At 41.2% G+C, this 23,254-nt stretch overlaps 1 protein-coding gene across 1 annotated transcript in view; it reads left to right on the top strand.

Annotated features, from left to right (window-relative positions):
* FSIP1 (fibrous sheath interacting protein 1) overlaps positions 1-23,254 on the top strand; it is a 67,937-nt gene that overhangs the window by 10,629 nt on the left and 34,054 nt on the right. Inside the window, exons 7-11 of the mRNA XM_033144975.1 lie at positions 2,153-2,251; positions 3,657-3,757; positions 5,445-5,555; positions 6,559-6,723; positions 16,327-16,461. Coding sequence (XP_033000866.1) covers positions 2,153-2,251; positions 3,657-3,757; positions 5,445-5,555; positions 6,559-6,723; positions 16,327-16,461 — 611 coding nt within the window. The remainder of the gene's footprint in view (positions 1-2,152; positions 2,252-3,656; positions 3,758-5,444; positions 5,556-6,558; positions 6,724-16,326; positions 16,462-23,254) is intronic.

Here is a 23,254-nt window from a genome sequence, read left to right as displayed (position 1 = left end):
ACACATTTACATTATAGTTTCTGGCTGATTCTTGGCTGACGTTTGAGAGCTTTATGAGCACTAGCTAGTTTCAGACAATGAAAAGATAAATTTCTTCACCAAACTGTTCTGACAGCATTTGTGGATAAATAATCAAACTTGCTCTGTGCAAAGTGCATGACATAGTGAAATGGTTGTGTTGCTGCTGCTCCATTTATTCAGCTGGCTGAATATACAGTGGTACCTTGGTTTAATAACAGCTTAGTTTATGAACAACTTGGATTAAGAACGCTGCAAACCCAGAAGTAGGTGTTTTGGTTTGTGAACTTTGCCTTGGAATAAGAACATGTTTTGCTTCCTGTTGAGTGCGTTCCATTTGTAAATTGAGTCCACCACTGCTATGGGAAAGCACGCCTTGGTTTAAGAACACTTTGGTTTAAGAACAGACTTCCGGAACGGATTATGTTCATACACCAAGGTACCACTGTATTGTGCTACTGCTCAGCCTACTGTAAATGTAGGTGAGGATACCCATTTCACCAAATGCAAGTTTGTTCATGGGTCCATTCATGGGCATAGCCAGGATTTTTGTTAGGGGAGCAGGCCTTTGTTGTGGGGGGCAGGTCTTTTGTTAGGAGGGGCAGAACCTCGGTTAGCAATGTACAGTACAACCTCGACTTACCACCGCCCCTACTTGCTAACAATCCGACTCAAGACCATGGCAAACCCGGAAGTAAATACCTGGTTTGTCGTGATTTGCGCACGTGCAGAAGTGGCTTCTGCCGTCTGCACATGCGCAGAATGGTGCCGCCGCCGAATGTGCATGTGCAGAATGGCACTTCTCCCAGCGACCTGGATCGACTCACAAACAGACCTCCGGAACAGATTCCGTACATGAGTAGAGGTCCCACTGTATTTTTATTGATTGGGAAAGGCAGCTGCCTTTTCCTGCCCCCCCCCCAGCTACGCCTGTGGGTCCATTCTTAACACATCAGTTGCATTGTGTGACTTGACTTGAGAGCCAGTTTGGTGTAGTGGTTAGGAGCGGCAGACTCGTAATCTGGGGAACCGGGTTCGTGTCTGCACTCCTCCACATGCAGCTGCTGGGTGACCTTGGGCTAGTCACACTTCTCTGAAGTCTCTCAGCCCCACTCACCTCACAGAGTGTTTGTTGTGGGGGAGGAAGGGAAAGGAGAATGTTAGCCGCTTTGAGACTCCTTCGGGTAGTAAAAAGCGGGATATCAAATCCAAACTCTTCTTCTTCTTCTTCTTCTTGACTCTTTATCCTATGCCAATTGGGTAAAGGAATTGGTATTTGTATCTCTTTGTACTTGTAATCTCTATTTATATTTTTTCACTGAATTTCTCTGTCTCCTTTTAAAAGAATTAGACTAAAAATTGTCTTGTCTCTTATTCATTGCTACTCAGTTTTGTGAAAATGTAATTTTATGTGCCACAGGAATCATCCAAAATGTACCTTCTCACACTCCTGAATTAGCCCTGCAACATTCCCTAACTAAAGCAGGCATATAGCACTAGTATGACCCTATGTGTCTTGACTGTTGGAAGTGGAAATACAGCAATTATGAGCATCTGGATAATATAGCCATTGCTTGACTGTGCCGTTACTGTAAATATCTTTAATCTATATGGCTCCCTTCTTTCAGTGAGCAGATGGGATGTTAGGGCATTTCCATCTGTACTAGACAACTATATCAGATCATAGCTGAAGGAGTAGAAATCTTCATATTTACAGAAAGTAATGCATAGCTCAAAGCACATGGCCAGCCTTGGAGAATGAGGAGTATACAGTATAGAAGAAGTCATTTAATTATATTTCCAGGTTCTGAAATGATAATTTTAGGGAGTGGGGGAGGTGGCACAATGGCATTCCTTTCTGTGAAAACTAGATAATTGTATATTCTGCTGAGAGAAAGAAATGATGCTCAGTCCTAATGTAGGTGTCTCCTTGATCCCACACCACACTATCAGTGGTCTGGTTGTTGAAGCCAACTCCAAAGCCAATCATCAATATGAAACTTTACAGGCTTCCATTCTTACAAATATTAAGTTGATATACTTGTCACAGGTACTGGTGAATATGTGACTGTTAATCTTTTTGTTTTGAAATGTAAATAATTATCACTTATTTAATGCCACATTTTATTAACAGACTCTCCTGCTGCTGAAGAAGATGAAATGTTTGTTAGCGTATTTCACACACAGATTCATCCAGAAAATTATGGGAATAATAGTAGACAAACCAAGCAAGGTACAAGTTATATCAGTTTACCTTTGTTCCATAGATCCAGTGACAATTCTGCCTTTTGCCTGGGGATACTGGTTTAGACATAATGGGTAACCATATTGTCCTGTTACAAGAATGATCCTGCATGCATCTTAGACTCAAGTGCTCCCATCTCTTCTCTACTTGTTTGTAGGTGTGAGGAGGTTAAACATATCACTTTTGCTTTTGGACAGAAGAAAGTTTCCCGTTATGATGAACTTGGGGACCTGTGGTTGACAAACAAACCATTATAAACAAATGAAGATATAACACTATAGTTAGAATTCTGGGCTGCAAGACTGTGTGTCAAAGCAGCCTACCCGGATATGTAGTACAGTTTTGGATTTGTATCACCTAAGGTTTTGAGGCAATTACTACATCATATTTGTAGTGCCTTTAACTACATTTCCTTCTGAATGATGAGAAAGGCAGTGCTATTAGAGTTGAGTGCTTTGGCAGAAAGGCAATGTTTAAAGAAGTAAATATAAGTTTATAGCACATTCAGAAATATAGAATCATAGAGTTGGAAGAGACCACAAGGGCCATCCAGTCCAACCCCCTGCCAATAATACATAATACAACATAATACAATTTTACAACCTGTAAAATTGTATTATGTGGCATAATACAATTTTACAGGTTTGAATTACTACATAATCATAAGTCTTTTCTCTTAGTGGTTGCAGACCACCTTCTTGTTTGCAGGAAGTATACTTGAAGTATAATGGCAGTCATTGTCCTGAGCAGATTTATTCTAAGGGTAGGCCTCTTCAAATAATGGGAGTAACTTCAGACATAGGTAGGATGAGACCAGTGGTTCCCGAAGTGGTGGAATTACCAATGGGGACACAAAGAGGCAAGAAGGTGGCATGGGACACTGGAGGTGTAAATGATTATCAGATAAATATCGCTGGATCAAGTTCATTAGTTTTGTTGAATTAATTTTAAACTAAATAGTTTTAATTGGGTTTTGCATAAATGTGCAATTAAATTGTTACTGTTTTGAATTTTATTGTGTTATCTTCCTTAGTGAGTCGTGCAAACCACTATTATAAGAAATGCTTTTTATAGGGTAGGATAGGAAGGAGCAATGAGGATAAGGGGGTGGTGGCCCTAAAAAGCTTAGGAACTGCTGGATTAGGCTATAGTTAGTTGCTTAAAATTTTTTGTGCATGACTGTAACAAAGGACTTTGTACTGAAATCCATCTAATTTTGTTAGCCATATTTTGAAAGGTTACTGAAATTAATTTAGTCCAAAATGAATAATACTGAATTATTTTTGTGTACTGTAGATCGTGAAATGGTAAATTGGATGAATTGATTGTTTTTTATTTATTAATTTGCCCAGTTCTACTTTAAGATTTTTTTTCTGAATTGCATGTTGTTTAGGTGATGATAGAACAAGAAGCTCAATAAAGAAAATGGAAAAGATGACTAAGAAAAGTGAAACAAGCAGTAAAAAAACTGATTTTGTGAAAAAGAACATAGAGGTATGTGTTAACAGTCTGCATGGCAAAGCACAGGATTAGAACTCTTTGTCAAGTCTCATCATGCTACTCATTTAGAAATTAATAATGGATGATTAACTTTGCTACAAAGGTTATCCTATATATAGCCTGCCTGAAATTTATAGGAAAAGTATGATAACTAGATTGCTGATCACTTCAGATAATCACGTATTGCTGGGGAAACATACTGGAATCTACTGAACTGGTATTTATGGAGTCCATGTTGTTTATTTTATACTATCAGGCTCTTCTAATGCTATGCCTGTGGTTTTTTTCTGATGTCAGGAAATGGAAAGAAGACTTACGATGATTCTTATACCTAAAAGTTGTGAGTGGTATGGTGGAAGATACCCCTGCCACAAGATTTGTATTGAATTTGTTCAGATGCTGGAACATCAGTTTCACATAAATTACATTGTGGGTAGTGCAGAGCCTATGGTTTAGTTCTGTTTTAAAAAGAGCCAAAAGCCTGCCTGGTCTAAGTTTACCAGACGTCCCCGTTTTCTGGGACAGTCCCCGGATTTACAAATCAGTCCCCATACAAAATCCATTGAAGTTGAAAAGTGTCCCTGGATTCATTGAAAAAAATCTGGTAACCTTAGCCTAGTCTAGCTTCCTGTTTTCCAAAGGAGCCAGCCAGATCATTTGAGGAAGCCTAGAAGCAGGGCAGTAGCCCTCTTGCTGTTGTTCCTCAGCAACTGATAATCAGATATATTTCCTTTGATTCTGGTAGTATCATATGGCTACTGTTACTAGAAGCTATTAATAGCCTTATCTTTCACTGATTTGTCAAATCACCTTTTCAAGTTGTCTAAGTTGGAGGTTCCACATGAATTTTGTAGTTTAATTATGTGCTGTGTTAAAATGTACTTCTTGTCTCTCTGATTCTCCCCCTTTCCATTTCATTGGATGGGAGAAGGAGGAAAAACTCTCTCTCTCCACACCTTCTTCATTCCACGTCATTGTGGATCTGTGGTGTCATTAAGGGCTTAATTACATGAGATGGTAGTAGACTTATCCTGGAAGCCCTTACCATACCTCGCCCTTTCTTGTCCTATTCTGCACACGGAGACAATTTTTTCCACAACTGCACTGCAGGACTAGGAATGATCCTAGATCAAAAGCAGCTCTGTGCATGTGTTTGTGGGGAATAGATCAGCAGATAAGGATTGGGTTGAATAGTCTCCACCCACATAACCCTTTGATCTGTCACTGGCTTGCTACAGTCATGTGTACTCTGGCCCTCGGCTATTGCTTGTGCTGTGAATGGCATAGGTTGTTTGAGCATTGAGGTCAGCCATTATTTGTGCAAAGTTTTTCACCTGATAAAATTATCTGCAACCCATTTGTCCTTTCAGATGGATTTGTTAATACATATCCTTCTTATCAAAAACATGAAGATTTCAAAGTATTCTTCATAAGCCACCACATTTGTTATCATATATTGCAGTGGGTGGCTTGCTAGCAGCAGCTGGACTTTATTTCATTTTTATTTTTTAAATTATTTTTATTTTATTTTATTTTCATTCATAAGTGTAATAATAATAATGGAAATGTAAAAGATGTAAACATAATAAAATACTATAATACCATAATGGAGGTTAAAAGCTCACCATTCCATCATCAGTGTTCCATGGCTTCCAGCTTCCAAATTACTTTCTTTATTCAGCTAGCCAAGGATTCAGTAAACCAAGTAGTTATGCCAGAGGAAGATAAGAAGAGGCTGGAAGAATTGCTGAAAGATACTGAAGATGAGAGCAGTGAACTTCAAGTCACTAAGGTACACAGATATGCATCCAGATTGATCCAAAACAGTAGTGTGTACTCTCCATTTCAGAGGATTAGTGCAGTGCTGGATTCTTCTTTGGTTTTTAGTGGTGGCATAAAATTTTACATGGAGTGGAACCTTGCATCTGTGTGGATGCTTATATGTAACATGCAAGCACTAATTCTTTGCCTGAGTGTACACTGACATTTTCTGAGTACTGGGTAGTGAGAGTTAAAAAGTGATTTGTTTGTTTGGTTTTTTTTGCTACAAAAGTGGCTACAAGAAGAAAATAATTTTCTTTATCTTAATTGTACATAAGTACCTAATATACTTAGCATTTCTGTGTGCTGCTCTGGTTCGCCAGAAGCGGCTTAGTCATGCTGGCCACATGACCCGGAAGCTGTACGCTGGTTCCCTTGGCCAGTAAGGCGAGATGAGCGCTGCAACCGCAGAGTTGTCTGCAACTGGACCTAATGGTCAGGGGTCCCTTTACCTTTACCTTTACTTAATACCGGTATATTGGGATTTGTCTCCTTTTTGCTGTATAATTAAATTTAAAATAATTAGTATTTTTCCAAGCACTCTTAGGAATAAGAGCCTCTAGCCTGCCAGTAATAGGCATTCTTCTGGTGACCTTGCAAAACCGTTCTCAAAACTTGTGGACCTCTTATGGTCTGCCTGTTTGTCGGCACCCAAGCGGCGATGCAACGTGCCTCTGAATGGGTGCAGAGTGCCCCCCCTCCACCACCCCTTGCTGCTGAGCAGTACCAGTACCTTTTTTCTAGAAAAAAGCACTGCCCCTCTCTATGCAAGTTACGTATAATCAGTATTTTTATGAAAAGTTATGAGATGTTGCTTGATGAACTAAAATTTTAACACACATGGTTTTGTATCAGATCTGCACTTATTTGTGCTGAGGAAAATCTTTTTCACTTAAAAATAACATGGCAGGGTTTTTTTCGGTCCTCGTTTATATGCCCAAATTATATAACTAAGTCATTATTTCTTTTTCTAGGAAGAAGCAACTACAATGCTAGCACCAGGTGAAGGTTACACACCTGAGCCATTGGAATACCATCACCTCACAGAAATCAATGCCAAACTCAAACTAGTAATCTCTGATGGAAATTTATCTGCAGATCAGAACTCCTGTTCAATAGTCTCTAAACAGATTTATCAGGTACAGTGTTACTTGGAATATACCTTTAAATGCTCAGTAGCTACCACTTAACATGGGAATTTGGAGATGCTTTAATTCTAGTGAATTGCTTCCTGTTTTCCTTGAATCCCTATCAGCTTATCCCTCTTGAGCCAATCTAAGATATATTGAACCCATTACATTCCCAATTGGGACATTCCGTCAGACCCAGCTGTTTTCCAAATGTTTGTGAGACTCCCAAACCAATTCCACCCCACCCACTGTTCTGAAACTCCCCTTTCTACCACCCATCTACCTGCATATTCACCCTGCTGTTTGGGCTGAAGTGAAGGGCGGATCTTTCTGTTCCTTCCCCAGTGCCTGATGCTGCTATGGCAGGAGCACTGAGAAATGTTGTTTTACATTTCTCAGTTTTTCTGGCACCTTGGTCACTGCTGTATCTGAATTGGGGCAAGGGAGGGAAGAGACCTCTATTCAGCTGCTGCTGCTGCTGCTGCTGCTGCTGCTACAGCAAGGTCAGCAGAGTGGTAAAAGCAGACCATTGAGTGAAAGGGAGGAGATTACAATCTGAGCAGGAGAATAATTCAAGAGGTTGAAATGCTTATCTCACAATTGCTGAGGTTTGTGTTGTGATCACAGAAATTATGATGGTTGGTAACATTTATTCTCATTTCCTTGTACCAAACCTAGTATGAGCACAACAGAAAACGGAAGTGAAGGTAGACATTAACAGTTAAACTCTACAGCAGTTTTGGCTAGTAAACAAACAAAAAATAATAATTAAGAAACTGGAATTATTTGAACATGAAATAAAAGGAAGCATTTCTGGAATCCTGTCCAAAAGTTACCCCCCCCCCCAAAGATAAAAGCAAGTGACAAGGCATATACTTGCTTTCTTTTAAGATTATAGAAGCATGATTGTGCTCAAGTGCTGCTTGTGGGTTTCCCACGGATATCTGGTTGGCCACTGTGAGAACAGGGTTTCTGGACAAGAGGGACCATTGGCCTGGTCTAGCAGGCTCTTAAATTCTTAAGTTAAAGTCCACTGTAACCTCATAGCTGCAGGCTTCCAGCAAGGCAGTTTTAGTTCACCTGAAGCTGTGCATGTAGTGTTAAACAATGATTTAGCGTTTTGTGTGAACCAGCCCTATAGCAGTGCACCGGGTCATATTTGGAAACCAGTGCTCTGCACTTAGCTCCCATGCCTATATATATCTCTGCAAGCTATTGTGCTCTGCAGCATCTATACAAAGTTTATGTAAAATTATGCTCTCTTTGTAATATAACAGAAAACTGTTTTGTGAAACCATCAAGGTCAGTAAGACTTCTGAGGGAGTATAAAATGAACAAAAGGTTAATGCAAACTTCTAGGGTGCTTGACTTTCACACACTATCATCATTTGGCAGAAAAACAGCAGAACAATAATCAAAGGAAGTTTCCTCATATTATTCTAATGTCTTGGAATAGGCCTGAAAGCAAGAGCCTAATTCTGCTGTGCTCCCAGGGAGCCTGTGGACCTCAAAGCTGTCACTGGCCCAGGACTGATTATTATCCTTCCTGGGCATTGAGCCAGATCAGTTTTATGGGAAAATGCCTTATTTTTTGGAGAAACAGGAGACATTAGTTTAGAAGGCTAATTAAAGAAACACAGTTCAGAGTAGGCTTCCAATGTCAGAATAGGAGGTATTTGCCATAATGTGTTTAGGATTGTCAGAGCTGTAGTCCATCATAGCTTATGAGTATGTTCATATCATTATGTGCAATCAAACTATATTTTTGCACAGTGAAATACAATGTTGTCATTAGATATATCAGTGCAAACTATGTTTTCTGGTGAAACAGTTAGGTTGCAGAAGAAGTAAACGTTTGCCAGAAATCTAAACATTAGCCAATCTTTTTAGCATAAATTACTGTCCATAGATTGTGTGTGTTGAATGCTTTTGCTGCTCAGAACTAGTGATGGAAAATACATTTGCTGTAGGAGTACAGACAAGGCCATTATCAGAGGAAAAGCCACACTGGCTGGATGCAGCTTCACTTTACTTTGTCATGATGGTCTCATCATCTTATTTTCTCTCTCTACTTATTTTTGTATTTGTGGTTATCCCTGTCAACTGAAGATAACATTTCATGCATGTGTTGAAGTGAACGCAGAAGCTTAAGCTCATGCCATGATAAATTGGTTAGCCTTTAAAGTGCCACAAGGCTCTTGTGTTTACTGCAGCAGAGTTTATGTAGCTGGCACTCTGGAACATATATCCTCAGGGAATATGCCACCAAATGCAAAGGAGGAGAGGGTCCTTGTCTTTCAAGAGTTGTGTAGAAAAGAGAATTAGAACATGTGCAGCTTTTTATAAAAGGATGGGACAACTTTTAGAAATCCAGTCTTTCTAAACAAATATAAAAGGTGCAGAATCCCTCTTTTCTTTTGCACCTGACAATCTGGTTTTTTTAACTCTCAGAAATAGTATCTTTATTGTGATAACTAGCTTTTATATAGCTGCACCAACTTTGTGTAGAAGCCTTCATCCATCTTAATTAACTGTAATAAGAATACTTTACTGTTGTATAGTATTCTTTTTTTGGTCTTCATATTTTAAACCTTTCTTTGCTGCATTGGGAATATTGGCCTAAAAGTATCATGGAAACAATCTTTAACAAACACCTTGCACAATACCTCGATATCTCAGGATGGCTTTGGCAAGGATAATTGGAGAATCTTAAGTATGGAAATCTTCAACCATGGAGAGAGGAATAGGAAGAAGATGTGAGTGAAAAAATCGGCAGCTCAATCTTGAAATTTCTAGCACTGCCTCCACTTAACTGTTGTTACTGGACAACTTGTGAAATGGTGCGATACTCCCAGTGTTTTGTTTCCTGGCAAGCATTTATCAAGAAGCTGAGAGAAATACTATCTTATGACTAAGGGCCAGTGCATACATTCCAAAGAATCGGAATGCAGACTCATTTTGGATATTGTTTTAACAGGAAAGTGGCTAAGAAATATTTAAAATAAATTGAGAAAGAATTGGTGCAAGTGACTTGTACTCCTTTACCTGCTTCTTTATAATGTTAAGGCTGTCCTAAAGCACCCTACTACAGGCAGGTTAAAAAAAGAAAAAGGATCATCCCTGAGCAAAACAGGGTTGTTTTCACACTTCCTCCTTAGCTCTCTCATATTATTTTTCATATCTTCTTTATTATTGTTTTTGTTCGCAGTGAATTTTCTCATTTCTGTGCAGCACTGTGCAGTCATATTTACCTCTCTTGTTAACTGGTTTATGTGATGCACCTTCTCAGATCCTTCCTTGCAATGCCTTCCTTTGCATCTAACACAAACTAGTTGCATTTACTTTCAAAGTTCTCCATAGCCTTGCCCTATTCTGTCTTTCTGACCTTATTTCCCAGAAGTCTCCTGTTCGCTTAAACTACCTTGCTCAATTATTGCTGCCCTTAATAGTTTGAAACTTGGAGAACACCTACATGATGCCACTTCTTGCCCTCTCTTGAAATGCTTCTTCAAAACCAACCTTTACTGTGAAGCCTATTCCTCACTGAAATAAAGCGTATGTGCTGCAGTTGCTCACAATAATCAATTATTACACTTAACCTCTGTTTCCACACTTCCTTCTGTTGTCTTGCTTACTTCCAACATTTTAAGCTTCTTGGCAGATACCTGTCTCCATGTTACTCTGTAAAGCATTGTATATGGTCATGGTACTAAAAATAGCAGTCAATTTTAATTGATTTTAGTAGTAGTAGTGTGGAACAACTGGGACCCAAAACAAAATGTTGCAGTATATTCTGGCCCCCCATTCCTAGTAGCAGCTATTCTATTCAGAGTACTAGTCAGCCAGCCACACCTACTTCTGGGAGGTATTCACCTCAACAGTTATGCTAGCATGACTTCAGCTGTGCAGTGTAGCCCCCTACCCCCAATCTATTCTGAAGCACTGTGCTATCATAACTGTGTTGCTGGATGCCACCCTGTATGCTTTTAGGAACTAAAGCAGGCCAATTCACTCTCTACCCTGTTTTCTAGCTTTCTTTTCCAGCTAACACTCAGCATTGTGTGACCTCTGGGCATCTCATTGAGCATAATTTAACCTCATGGGTATTTTTTTTTGGGGGGGGTGTCCCTTTTTGGTGAGCCCCTCAACCTTTTTGTTGTACTTCTGCAAAACTGAGAGATCTCTCAAGCATGCTTGTTTTTCAGTGGCCCTATTTTGCTTTGATGTCGGTTGGCACAAGGAAGTAGTAATACTTCTGATGTTTACTAAGCTTATTTGCTGCTCAATTGTGGGTCCAAACCTAAAATGCAATTTTCTATATAATTTATGCTGCATATGAAACTTGTGCCTAGTTACCTACCAAGCAATACGAGTGCATGGTAGCTTACACCTAGCATGTATCAGACTGAGCTGCAACACCTATAAAATGCATAATTGGGCCAATTGTTTCAATTGACTTCCTTCAAAACTAGTTTGTTGTGGTTGGCCCCCTTAAAGATTTGGCGAGTAATCTGAAATAGTTGTAGACTTAACCATCTGTTTGTATTTCCACTTAGCCGGAATGAACTTCAGTTATTTATTCTCATGTTATTTGCTCCAGATTTTTGTCTGCCAAGGACTGTGTTTAATGATAATTTCAAAGCAAATTCCCAAGCTAATGTTTCATTATGTGCAAAAATGTAATTATCAACAGCTTAGAGATTTGGTTCCTACCACTTGTTACTATATTTGAAGAATATAGGAATTCTATATTTGTGTGTCCTTAATCCTTAACAAATGGTTTTAATAAGTTTGTATAGGAGTATTTCATCTTGGCTGTTACAGGAAAGTTGGATCCACAACTCTTTTCCATGATTGTATTGTTTTTCATTTAGGAAATTGGCATAATCAAAGCCTTCTTTCTCTCTCAAGCATTCCCCCCCCCCATATGCTAGATTTAATTAAATCATTATAGTTATGCTTGTCTCTTAATTTGGTTTAACTATTTATTTAGTTTTAGCTCTTAAGTATTAGCTCAGTTGAGTTCCTTTCTTTTTTAAGGAGAAGGGTTGTGCACAATAGAATTGCAGACTTAGGAGTTCTGTTTCAATGCTAAGGAGTGCCCTATACTGAACACTTGGCACTGCAGAGTGTCCTGGCATTGCTGTGGAAGGACGAGTAATCTGTGTTGCAGAATCCCTTCATGAAGATGGTTTCCATCCTTAACAGAAGGAAGTTGAAGGTTAGGTTAAGCCTCTCTATTCCTGTGGATGCCTGTGGAAGCCAGACTTTCAAATAGCCCTGCATTGTGCTTTGGCTGAGCACACCTGTTCCCAGCAGGGGAACAGGCATGCATAGACAAAGCCTACAAATCTAACCCCCACTCACTAGCTGATGAGGGATTAAAAGCCCCCATCAGCTGATGAACAGGGGTTAAAATCCTACCGCTTTGGCTGCATGTACCAGCTCCCAGCAGGGGAACTGGCATGCACTACCAACACAAAATTAAACCATGCCCCCTGCCCATTAGCTGATGTCACCCTCCCATCAGAGTGCTGTCAGTTGATTGAAAGGTGGTCATATTTTATTTAAATTTTTTTAATGCCTTGCAGGCCAAATTTTACCTCCTGGCAGGCCAGGATTTGATCTGAGGGTTGGAGGTTTCCCATCTCATGTATTTTATTGATTTTTCTATCCCCTGACCCCCCCCCCCAATAGTTGATTTATATTTCCTTCTTCCAATAATTAACAAGCTCAGTTTTCATTGGGTTGTTTTTGTCCTCCATCCCTGTCCCCCATCTTATGTCCCTCACCCTATTATTATTATTAATGATTTTGGTATTTCTGCAAACATTGGTATTCCTCCGAGCTTGCTGATACTATCTCTTGTATCTAGGTAGTGTTGATCTGGCTACATAAGGAGACTCAGATAATGAATTTGCTACTAATATATATGATGATATATAATAATGTATTACAATGCATGTGTTTTATACTACTATAATGGACATGCCAGTGTTTAGGGTTTATCTTAAAATATGATTCAAGAATCTGGTGCTCAGCTTTCCAAGCTGAATGTACTACTACTGATAAATGCTATTGTGAAACCCATCCCTTTGTTAACACAGAGTGGGTGCACCAGGAAAGGTTCTTGATTGGTATTATGGTTTTATCTAAATGTATTTTGTTTAACAACAACATTAAAACATCCTGAATGTGTGATTAATCAGTGCTTTCAGATGCCATCATGCTACATTTGACTTGAGGGCAGTTGAGCTAAACCTTTTGGCATGACATTTGGCTCTCAGAAAAACTGCCATTACTGGCATTGCCACATGGTTTGCATTACAGTAGTAGATGTTAACAAGCAGATTAAAATAAGGATTTAAAAGGAACTACATAGAGCTAATGCCAGCTCTGTGCAAGCAGACAGCTATCTGTAAGTCTGAGCTTTCCCACATGATAAAATGGGTGCCCTGACTGCATTTAACGATTAGTGTGCTACTCTCACAGGCTTGTATCTTGTGCCAGAAGAGTGATATCATGTCTGTGAGTAATGGGTAGGAGAGAGTCTGGTGGTGGCAGGAATAGTCACAATGCTGTCCACAATTTATTTTATAGGGTCTGGATGAATAGTGGCTCTCCACAACCTGAAAATAAAATATTTAAGCAAATGTTTCTGAAATGGCTGTTCAATGCATGATAAGTCTTGCTGCTCTTGGAACTTAAAAAGACACTGGCTGAGCCTTCCAATTTGGGCTTGCACAGTAGAGGTATACACAGCCATTATAGAATTTTTAAAAAGTGTTTTAATACTCTACAATGGTGTGAGCTTGGCGAGGAAGCCGTGAGTCTTTAATTACAGCCCATCGGTGCCTATGGCACTTGTGTAATCACAAATTGTACCATAATTATTGGAGCAGTGGTTACATTTCCCCAGATAAACAAAATACAGTGCAACCAAAGCTTAGAAAATGTGACATCTATCAAACAGAAGAGCAAGCTCAAAAATATTGGGTAACAGATTAGTTTTCTCTCTCCTTGTGTTCTCTGTCCAGTTTTATTTTCCATCATAGTATGGTATCCTTAAACAAAATCCCAGATGTCTGCGAACAGAATAGCCACGCACATTTCCATGGGAGTAAGCTCAACTGAATGCAGTTAGACTTAATTCTCACTGGGTTTGCATAGGATCAGGTTGTGCAGAAGTACTTTTGAGAGCAGAATTCTGCTTGGATCAAAAGGTGTCTAGTTTGAACAAAAAGACACTTCTGCTTACTGAAGGGGACGTGTGATTTTTGGCAATTCCCTCCATCTACAGATGACATCCTACTTTCCACTCCATTTCTGAGGGTCCTCCAGTCTTTAGGCTTGGCTTTTGGGGGAACAGAGGTGCTGTAGTGGTGGTAGCAGGAGAGCTTCATTCCATGATGACACCATCTGTAGTTCTTAGGATGTAGGCCATTATATATGCATTTATTTTTAGCAGAAGGCATTTGCAGGGCTGACTGATTAGTTAGATAAGCAAGTATTTGTTTTGACAAAGGAATGGTGGCTCCCTAGAGGTTTGTGGAAAGCAGTGACTTCACTGGCATATCTGTTGACAGAGCCTTTACTTGTGCTACAGAGAAAAGTCTACCAACGGCTTCTATTCTGTTGTTCATTAAATCTAGCCACTTTTAATTCCAGTTGATATTTTGGCTTAACATGCACTATATTTTGGGGAAGAAGTTTGCTTTATGTCATAAGTATGTGGCTTTAATTAAAATCTGGACGGTTTTATTTTGGCATTTTTTAAAAAGACATCTAGTTCCTTATTATGTGTAGCCAAATGTAACTTTTTGATCATTCATATTTGCCAAATATTAACTCAGTTGCTTTAGGCTCAGTAAGTAAGTGATGTCATAGCAGCAAGTGAGGAGGGTGGAAAATAAGAAGCTGGACTTTGTAGAAACTTTCATTCCAGTGGTGAATAATACTATCCTTTGTCTCTTCTTCCTGTTTCCATTCCTGATAATCTAACAGATAAAAATAAGTTGATTTTCTCATGCTATATTATATATTGAAAAGATTTAAATTAAATTGGTGGTTGGTATGCAGCATGCAGTACAGATGATATTAAATGCAGGAATGCTCATAGAAGTTGAAAGCCCATTGTTAAAAGTAAACCTTTCTCTAATGCAGAGGTTTTCAACCTTTTTGGGTCCATGGCTCCCTTGACCAACTACAGTGGTACCTCAGGTTAAGAACTTAATTCGTTCTGGAGGTCCGTTCTTAACCTGAAACTGTTCTTAACCTGAAGCGTTATTTCTGGGTTAGCGGAGTCTGTAACCTGAAGCATTTGTCACCTGAGATACCACTGTACATTCTTTCTGCAGCACCCCTGTGGGGCTCAGGAGCCTAGTTATGTCACCCCTTGCCTGCAGAGCTGGCAGCCCCATACCCTTTTCAAACACCCTCCCTTGTGGAGTGTTCCCTCAGCCTCCTCTCCTCTCCCCTCTCCTTGGGAGTCTTCCAAGCAGCCACAGCTGACGCCCCTGGTCTCTGACCTGCCCTCCTGCCCCAAAGAGAGATGCTCCTCACACTGCCCCACAGGGGCCTGGGAAGCACCCCCTGGCCAGCCTCAGAGGCACCATTCACCTGGGGAACTTGTAGCCAGGGCTGCTGCAACAAACATCTGTGCAAGCCTTTGGGAGGCTGAGACGCGATAGGGCATCAGAGGAGGGAGGGAAGGAAAGAGGGACAGAAGCCAGTATTGTCTGTGGCACCCCTAAGCATCATTCAAGGCACCCCAGGGTGCCATGGCACACTGGTTGAAAACCACTAGTATAATGTATTAATGACCAGCAGTTTATCAGTATGTTATTTTCATTAGTAATTTTTGTTACTTTTCCAGATAATCTAACATGCCTACGGACAGCTTTAATTGTCAGAGAATTGCTACATGAAAGATAGTACATGTGGGGATTTTAGCTGTTTAATATACAGTGTATTGATTGTAGCATGATTAATCCTGCATACACGTATATCATTATTACACCACAACATTTCCATTTCTCCTCTGGAAAATAGTGAAAAGGAACAGTTTCTTAATTTATATTCTGGCTGACGAATTCTGCTTTTCAGTATGCAAAGCCTATGAAGAGCCTAGGTGTAGATAGAAGTGTCTACTGGTGATCACTTGGGGTATGGTAGATTCCCCACCCCCTTCTTCAGATATGTTAATTTTTTCCAGATAAGAATCACAACTAGAGAAGGACTATCAGGTGGGGTATTATTATCTGAGGATGGAAACAAGGTTCACACTCCCTATCTTTCTGAAGGTCTTATTTATAGCTATATTTGGAGTTTCCCCATAGGTCAAATTTACCTTTGTAAATTTTCCCTTTTACATAAATGCATAGCACAACTCATTTGTTTGAGCTCAGCTGCCTATGTTTTATTAAGCATATTATTCAGCTCAACAGTCACTACTACAATCTACTGTTGATGACACCCTATAATCTGTCTGATACAGATTAATCTGTAAGCGACATTTAGCATGGAGGGGGCCCTAGTAGATTGGTCTAGATGGTCTCCCTTTCTTTTTCAGCTTTGCATGTCAATGATTCCATTATTATTTGCTTCTGTTAGGATTCTTTGGCTTATGCAAATAGAAAGCTGGAAACAATTCCAGGTGAAAAGGTTTTAAGAGACACGAAAGAAGAACGAGATCAGCATAACCGGCTTAAGGAGATTGACCAGCAGCTGAAAAACCTGGAAGGGACTGTAAGTCTTCTAAAGTTTCCTAGTTTGCTAAAGTCAGTAGATACTAATAATAAGAAGAGAATGACAAAAGGTTTCGTTTTGTGTTCTTGGTAATATTATTCTGTGTTACAAAATAGATAAATTACAGTGCTGCTTCTCAATTACAATATCTGTATGGAGATCAAGTGCTTTCTCACTGCTTATATAAACTTGTGGGATTTTACATAACTTGAGTTATGTTAATATAAAATGAGTGCAGGTTGAATCATATTATACCATGAAGTCTAATGCTAAAAGACGGCTTTCCAAATAAACAGAGAAATCATTCCCTCTATTTCCCTTGTTCAAGGTGTGCTGATGCTGATGTAGCCAAAATGGCACCACCCACCAACAAGAGGCAGAAGTACAAAATAATTTTTTTAAAAAATGGGTCAATAAAGGGGAAAATAACAAGAGGCCAAAAAGCCACCTCAAAAGCGGAAACCAGACTGCACATGTTTGTGCTTGATCACTTTCCACCTTTCTTGGAGGGCACATGGGGTGGGGGGTGGGGAGTAACAGCACATGCAACATCTATTCTAAATGTTGCTTTGACTTCATCTCTGTCCCCACCTGCTGTCAAAAAAATTACCAAACTGCTTCCTCTTGGCTGCTTCACCAATTGCAATCATGTGAGTTTTCAGTAATAGCTGCCATAACGATTGTGCAAGGAAGGGGCTGTGAGGAAGGAAGCAGGCCAGAGGACCATCAATTAAAATGCTCCCCATGCCCCCATCACTTATTGGCAGTGGCGTCGCTAGCCTCTGCGCTGCTGGGGGCGGCGGCAGCGCAGAGGCACCCCCTGGGGGAGGGGCACGACGCGCGCGCCGTGACGTCATCATGACGTCACGACGCACGTGTATACAGAAAGGGGGGATTTCCCCCTTTCCGAGGCTTTTTTTTCGGCGGGGGGGTGGTGGTGACCAGCGAGGAGGGGGTGACGGGTGACCCCCACCTCGCTGGTCGCCCCCCCCCCGCCGAAAAAAGCGGCGGAAAGCGGAAAAAGAAGTAGAGCGGCGCTTAAACGCGCCTGCTCTGCTTCCTTTCCAGGCTTTCCCCGCCCCCCCCCCGCGGTTTTTTCGGCGGGGGGGGGGGTGGTGACCAGCGAGGAGGGAGTGACAAGGGTGACCCCCACCTCGCTGGTCGCCCCCCCCGCCGAAAAAAAAGCGGCGGAAAGCGGAAAAAGAAGCAGAGCGGCGCTTAAACGCGCCTGCTCTGCTTCCTTTCCAGGCTTTCCCCGCCCCCCCCCGCGGTTTTTTTCGGCGGGGGGGGGGTGGTGACCAGCGAGGAGGGAGTGACAAGGGTGACCCCCACCTCGCTGGTCGCCCCCCCCGCCGAAAAAAAGCGGCGGAAAGCGGAAAAAGAAGTAGAGCGGCGCTTAAACGCGCCTGCTCTGCTTCCTTTCCAGGCTTTCCCCGCCCCCCCCCCGCGGTTTTCTCGGCGGGGGGGGGTGGCCAGCGAGGAGGGAGTGACAAGGGTGACCCCCACCTCGCTGGTCGGCCCCCCCCCCGCCGAAAAAAGCGGCGGAAAGCGGAAAAAGAAGCAGAGCGGCGCTTAAACACGCCTGCTCTGCTTCCTTTCCAGGCTTTCCCCGCCCGCCCTCCCGCGGTTTTTTTCGGCGGGGGGGGTGACCAGCGAGGAGGGGGTGACAACCCCCCTCGCGGGTCGCCCCCCCCCCGCCGAAAAAAAGCGGCAGAAGCACCCCATCCATGTGCTGCTGCTCCGGGGGTGACGGAGGGAGCAGCGGCGCGTGGGAGTGGCGGGAGGGGCCGCCGCTTGACACCCCCACCCGCCGCTGCTCACCCTGTCACTGGGGGCGTCCCGCCCCCACCGCCCCTCCCCAGCGACGCCCCTGCTTATTGGCCCTTTAAAAGGAGAGGAGCAGGATTTTTTTTTTGTTAATGCTCTCTTAGGGAAGATGTTTTATGGAGCTTAGAGCTGTAGTAGCCTTAAGTTTGTGCGTTTGCACATTAGGCAGAATGAGGATGTTCATTCTACCACTGGTTCCGCTCCCTGTATAAAAATAACCGCAACTAAACCAACCAATACTTTAGCCATCTCATGAGAAGAGAAGACTCCCTATAAAAGACCCTGATGTTGGGAAGGAGAAGGGGACGACAGAGGATGAGATGGTTGGACAGTGTTCTCGAAGCGACTAGCATGAGTTTGGCCAAACTGCGGGAGGCAGTGAAAGATAGGCGTGCCTGGCGTGCTCTGGTCCATGGGGTCATGAAGAGTCGGACACGACTGAACAACAACAACAACAACAACAACAATAAACCAACCAATCCCACATAGTGTAGACCTGCACAGCATTAAAAGATGTTTACAATGCAATTCTGTATATGTCTACTTAGAAGTAAGCCCCACTGAATTCAAAGGGACTTAGTCTTCAAGGGCTCCCTCACTCCTCCAGTGTGGAAGACACCAGATGGTAGAAACACCTTGTCCTGCCCCAAAGAAACATTTTGTAGCAAGTTATCACTAGTATGTTTTAAATGCTTTAATATCCTTCTTTTCTCAGCAGAAAGCAGTGAACTGAAACATTGTCTCCCTACCATAGTTTGTTTAACAATGGTGTAGTATTGTACCTGCATTGTGTGTTTTATTTAAACATTTCTTGAAGCACTAAAAGAGAATAGGCTAATCAAACCTTCCCCTACATATATGTGTAAATTTGGTTTCTTTACCATTCCAATAGTCAGTTTTAATTTAGTTCAAACAATTTCTGACAAATTACCTTTTCATATTCCTAGTAAGTACTGGTACATGTTATGATCCATGTGAACTTGGTTCCTCTTCTGATGCGGTATTTCCCTCCCACAACCCATGCTTTTGCCTAGAACAATTCTTCTGAAGGCACAGATGCAGAAAATATGTTGGAGCTGAAAATCCATGTGGATATTATACCAAAAAATATATGATTCAACACACAGAGTTCTCAAGAAGAGCTAATCCGGGAATGTTGTAAATATGATGGAAACATTTTTCAAATGCTTTTTTGGTAGTAGTTCCACCATGTATCTGATGAAATAGGCTTCAATCTATGAAAGCATAGGTTTTTAATAAAAATTAGACTTGTAACATGCTACAAAACTTTTCACTTCCAGGCCTCAAGACTAAGATGCCTCTTCACTTAAATGACTGTCCTTGTCAATGGAATGATGGTGTTAAAATAACTTACGTCAGTTTTATAGCTTCATTTTAATAAGTTAGTTGGTAAGCGGCTAAAGAAAATAAACCCAGTCTGCAACATCCCTTTCTGCCATTGACCTTTGCCTTTTGGTCACTGACCCTTGCTATTTATGGGAATACAAGTCTGGACGGGGATCTGCAGTTTGGTGGCTGGGTCTACAATAAGCAATGACTTTGGAATGCACTGGGCTACTGGTTCATTAAAATACAATGAATGTTAACAGGTCAGTTCCGAGGTCTGATTAGTACAAAACAGTTCCTTGGAATCTGCTATGGTATATACCCCCTCTTGTGCATACCAGACATTTTTTTCTATCTTAAGAGGATGCCCACAAGACCTTACAGGGGCAGAAACTATTCTTCACTTATTAAATGGTAAATGAATAAGCCACCTGTACTAATGCATAACCCATAGTCAGGTTGGCATTTATTTGTATTGTGAGAAAAGGGGATAAATTGCAGGATCAACCAGATGGAAAGTCAGTCGCAACCTGTAGGGATCTAATGCATATCCACCAACATTGCACAGATGAAAATGCTTGTAAAAGCCATTTCTCATTTGTCTGGTTTTCGCCTTCTGAAGGTTTGATTCCTTTCCCCGTATGCTGTATTAATTTATTGTTAGCTTTAATGCTCTTTTTATACAGCTAATATGATGTTTGATCTTTATATTAAATAAGTGCTACAAAAAATAATTGTTTTAAAACTTACTATCAGCAGTTCAGAATGACCTGCTGGATGCACAAAAATGTGTGCTAATACAATTAAGTACGTCCCATCTTATTATAATAATGCAACCTATTTATAATAGTATTCAAACAGAGCACCTTTGGGGTTGACTTTTTATTTTTCTTTATATTGGATGTGACTTTATTTTTCCTGCTTTCCCCCCAAAATTAGTCTTCCTAGTGTGCCAAAACACGAAGGCTATTCATTACAAAACTTAAATATTCACATATCTTAATGTTCATGCACCTAGAGTTACATAGATAGAAACAAGATGCATCCACTACGCACTCCGATATGTAACTTCTAGAGATAATGGGGAAGGGGTTTAACCCTAAAGATTGGCAACCCTAGCAATTCACACTAACAGCATTTTAATAAAGCAAAATAGGAATAGTGATTAGCAAGGACAGTTACTGGAAAAAATGGCCCTCTCTGATAAACAGACAGAATACATGGAAGTGCAGGATATGGTGGCAGAATCCATTGCTTAGATCTGGGGTGGACAAGCAATTTGGTCCAGAGGGACACATGCGGCAATAGATGGTGGGTCAGGGGCTTAAAATATAATTGGCTTCTAAGGGCTTGTTGCTGAACATGGTTGAAAAGGAATTCCCTTACAACGAATTTCTAAAAAAAATTAAATACTGAAAATAATCTGGAAATGTTTACAAATAATTTAATTGGGTCACTCAGGTCAGCTAAATTGTAATCCCGAATGGCTGAACTGACCTTGCCTTGCAGGGTTATGTCCATGGGGCTATGCTTGCTAGATTAAGTACACCAACTGAAACCAGCCCTACACTATTTATTTTAAGAAATGTTATTAATAGCTTCATTTAAAAACCTAAGTGGTATACACAAACATAAAATAATTATCAATGAAATACAGAAGAAACCAACAGAGTTTTAAAAACAAGTGTATATGACTGAATTATGTATCTGGGTAGGCTTGCTAAAATAAAGTTTTTTTGCAGGTGCCTAAAATTGCATAATAAAGGTGCCTGCTTAATGTTAAAGACAGGGAGTTCCAAAGCACAGCTGCTGCCAAAGATCGATTCTTCACAGATGTGAAGCAAACATGGCAGATTGAAGGAGGCAAATTGGCACATATGATGCAAGGCGATCCCTCAAGAAAACTTGTGCAAAGCTGTTAAGGGTTTATATATTACTAGAATAACACACTGAACTTGGCCTGGTAAAAAATAGGCAGCCAGTGCTGATCTTTAATCAGAGGTATTGTATGGTGACAGGAGCTCACTCCTGTCAGTAATCATGGTACCACATTCTACTACACAACTGGAACTACTAAAATTCTAACAGTGAAATCATATCAAGAAGAAAGTTTACACTATATTAACTATATTTTCGTGTGTTTATCTTGTATTTTTATTCTGTGAACTTCCCTGAGATCTACAGATGAAGGGCAGTGTACAAATTGGAAAAAATGAAATAAATGAAATAAATATTCAGTGGGGGTTACTAGCCACAGTCATACACATATGTGGGACATACTATGCAGTGCATGCTGGTGCACATGTAGGTAACAGCCACAACTGACAATAGATGTGATACAGCAAACACACAGTAAGGAGCAAATGCTCCCTTTCTTTATCCTGGTGTAACTTACCAATGCTAACCATCACCTCTGCAGCCAACTTTCAGCACCAAGCAGCCGCATCAGCAGCAGCTCTGCACAGCTTCAACTTCCTCAGCTGCACAAAGCCTGAAAGCAGCCCCATTGTGGCCCGCTAGTCTGCTAACTGCAGAAGCTCCACATCCAGGCCAGGCTGGAAAGCTGAGATGCCTCTCCTGCTGTCTGCCACTTGCAGCAACTTCAGGCCTGAGCCAAGCTCCAAAGCCCTGCCATCACCGCACTGCTAGCCAGCTGCAACTGCCTCAAGCCCCGAGTGCAGCCTGAAAGCTGTGCTGCCATTGCTACCAACTCAGTTTGGGGATGGTGGAAGGGAAAAAGAAAGGGAGAGAAGGCACAGCTGGGCCTACTTAAATTGTAACTCTTGTGAAGCTGATGGTTCCTTGCCAAGCATGCCGTGCCTCACGGCCGAGACAGTTTCCCACCACCCAGTTGACAGTCACTGAGCATTCCAGACATCATTGTGGGTTTTACATGGTGCTTTTATTTGGAGAGTTAACAGCCTCCCTGTAAATTTGTTGTTTTGTGGTAGTTAGAAAGCTATCTATCCGTTAGTGAAGCTCTTCATTACGTCATTGGGAATAATAACAATGATTATACCATTCTTCAATTGTAATTTTGCTCCTTTCCAGCTAGCCTAATAGACTATGAAATGTATCTCTTTTGCCTCATATGTTATTGGCTTGTGCAGGCTAATAGCATAATGCCTGAATTGTGGTCATTGTTCCACAGCCAACCTAGCAATTTGAAAGCAAGTAGATAAATAGGTCTTTGTCCATGGAGTTTTATTGGCAGGGATACTGGAGTGGGTTGCCAGTTCCTCCTCCAGGTAGATCACGTTTGGTCCAAACTCTCCACTATGACCTGTCCATCTTGACCTGTCCATAGCTTCCCTGAGTAATTCAAGCCCCTTCGCCACGACAAGGCAGTGATCCATGAAGGGGCCACTGGTCCCACTGGTCCCATCACCTCCTGGCAAATAGAAGGGGAAGAAATGGAGGCAGTGAGAGATTTCACTTTCTTGGGTTCCATGATCACTGCAGATGGTGACAGCAGTCACGAAATTAGAAGGCACCTCCTTCTTGGGAGAAAAGCAATGACAAACCTAGACAGCATCTTAAAAAGCAAATACATCACCTTGCCAACAAAGGTCCGTATAGTTAAAGCTATGGTTTTCCCAGTAGTAATGTACGGAAGTGA

Source organism: Lacerta agilis, chromosome 1 (genome assembly GCF_009819535.1).
Source record: "Lacerta agilis isolate rLacAgi1 chromosome 1, rLacAgi1.pri, whole genome shotgun sequence".
Classification (NCBI taxonomy): domain Eukaryota; kingdom Metazoa; phylum Chordata; class Lepidosauria; order Squamata; family Lacertidae; genus Lacerta; species Lacerta agilis.
Note: the sequence above shows the minus strand (reverse complement) of the source record. Positions and strands in the feature narration are given on the sequence as shown.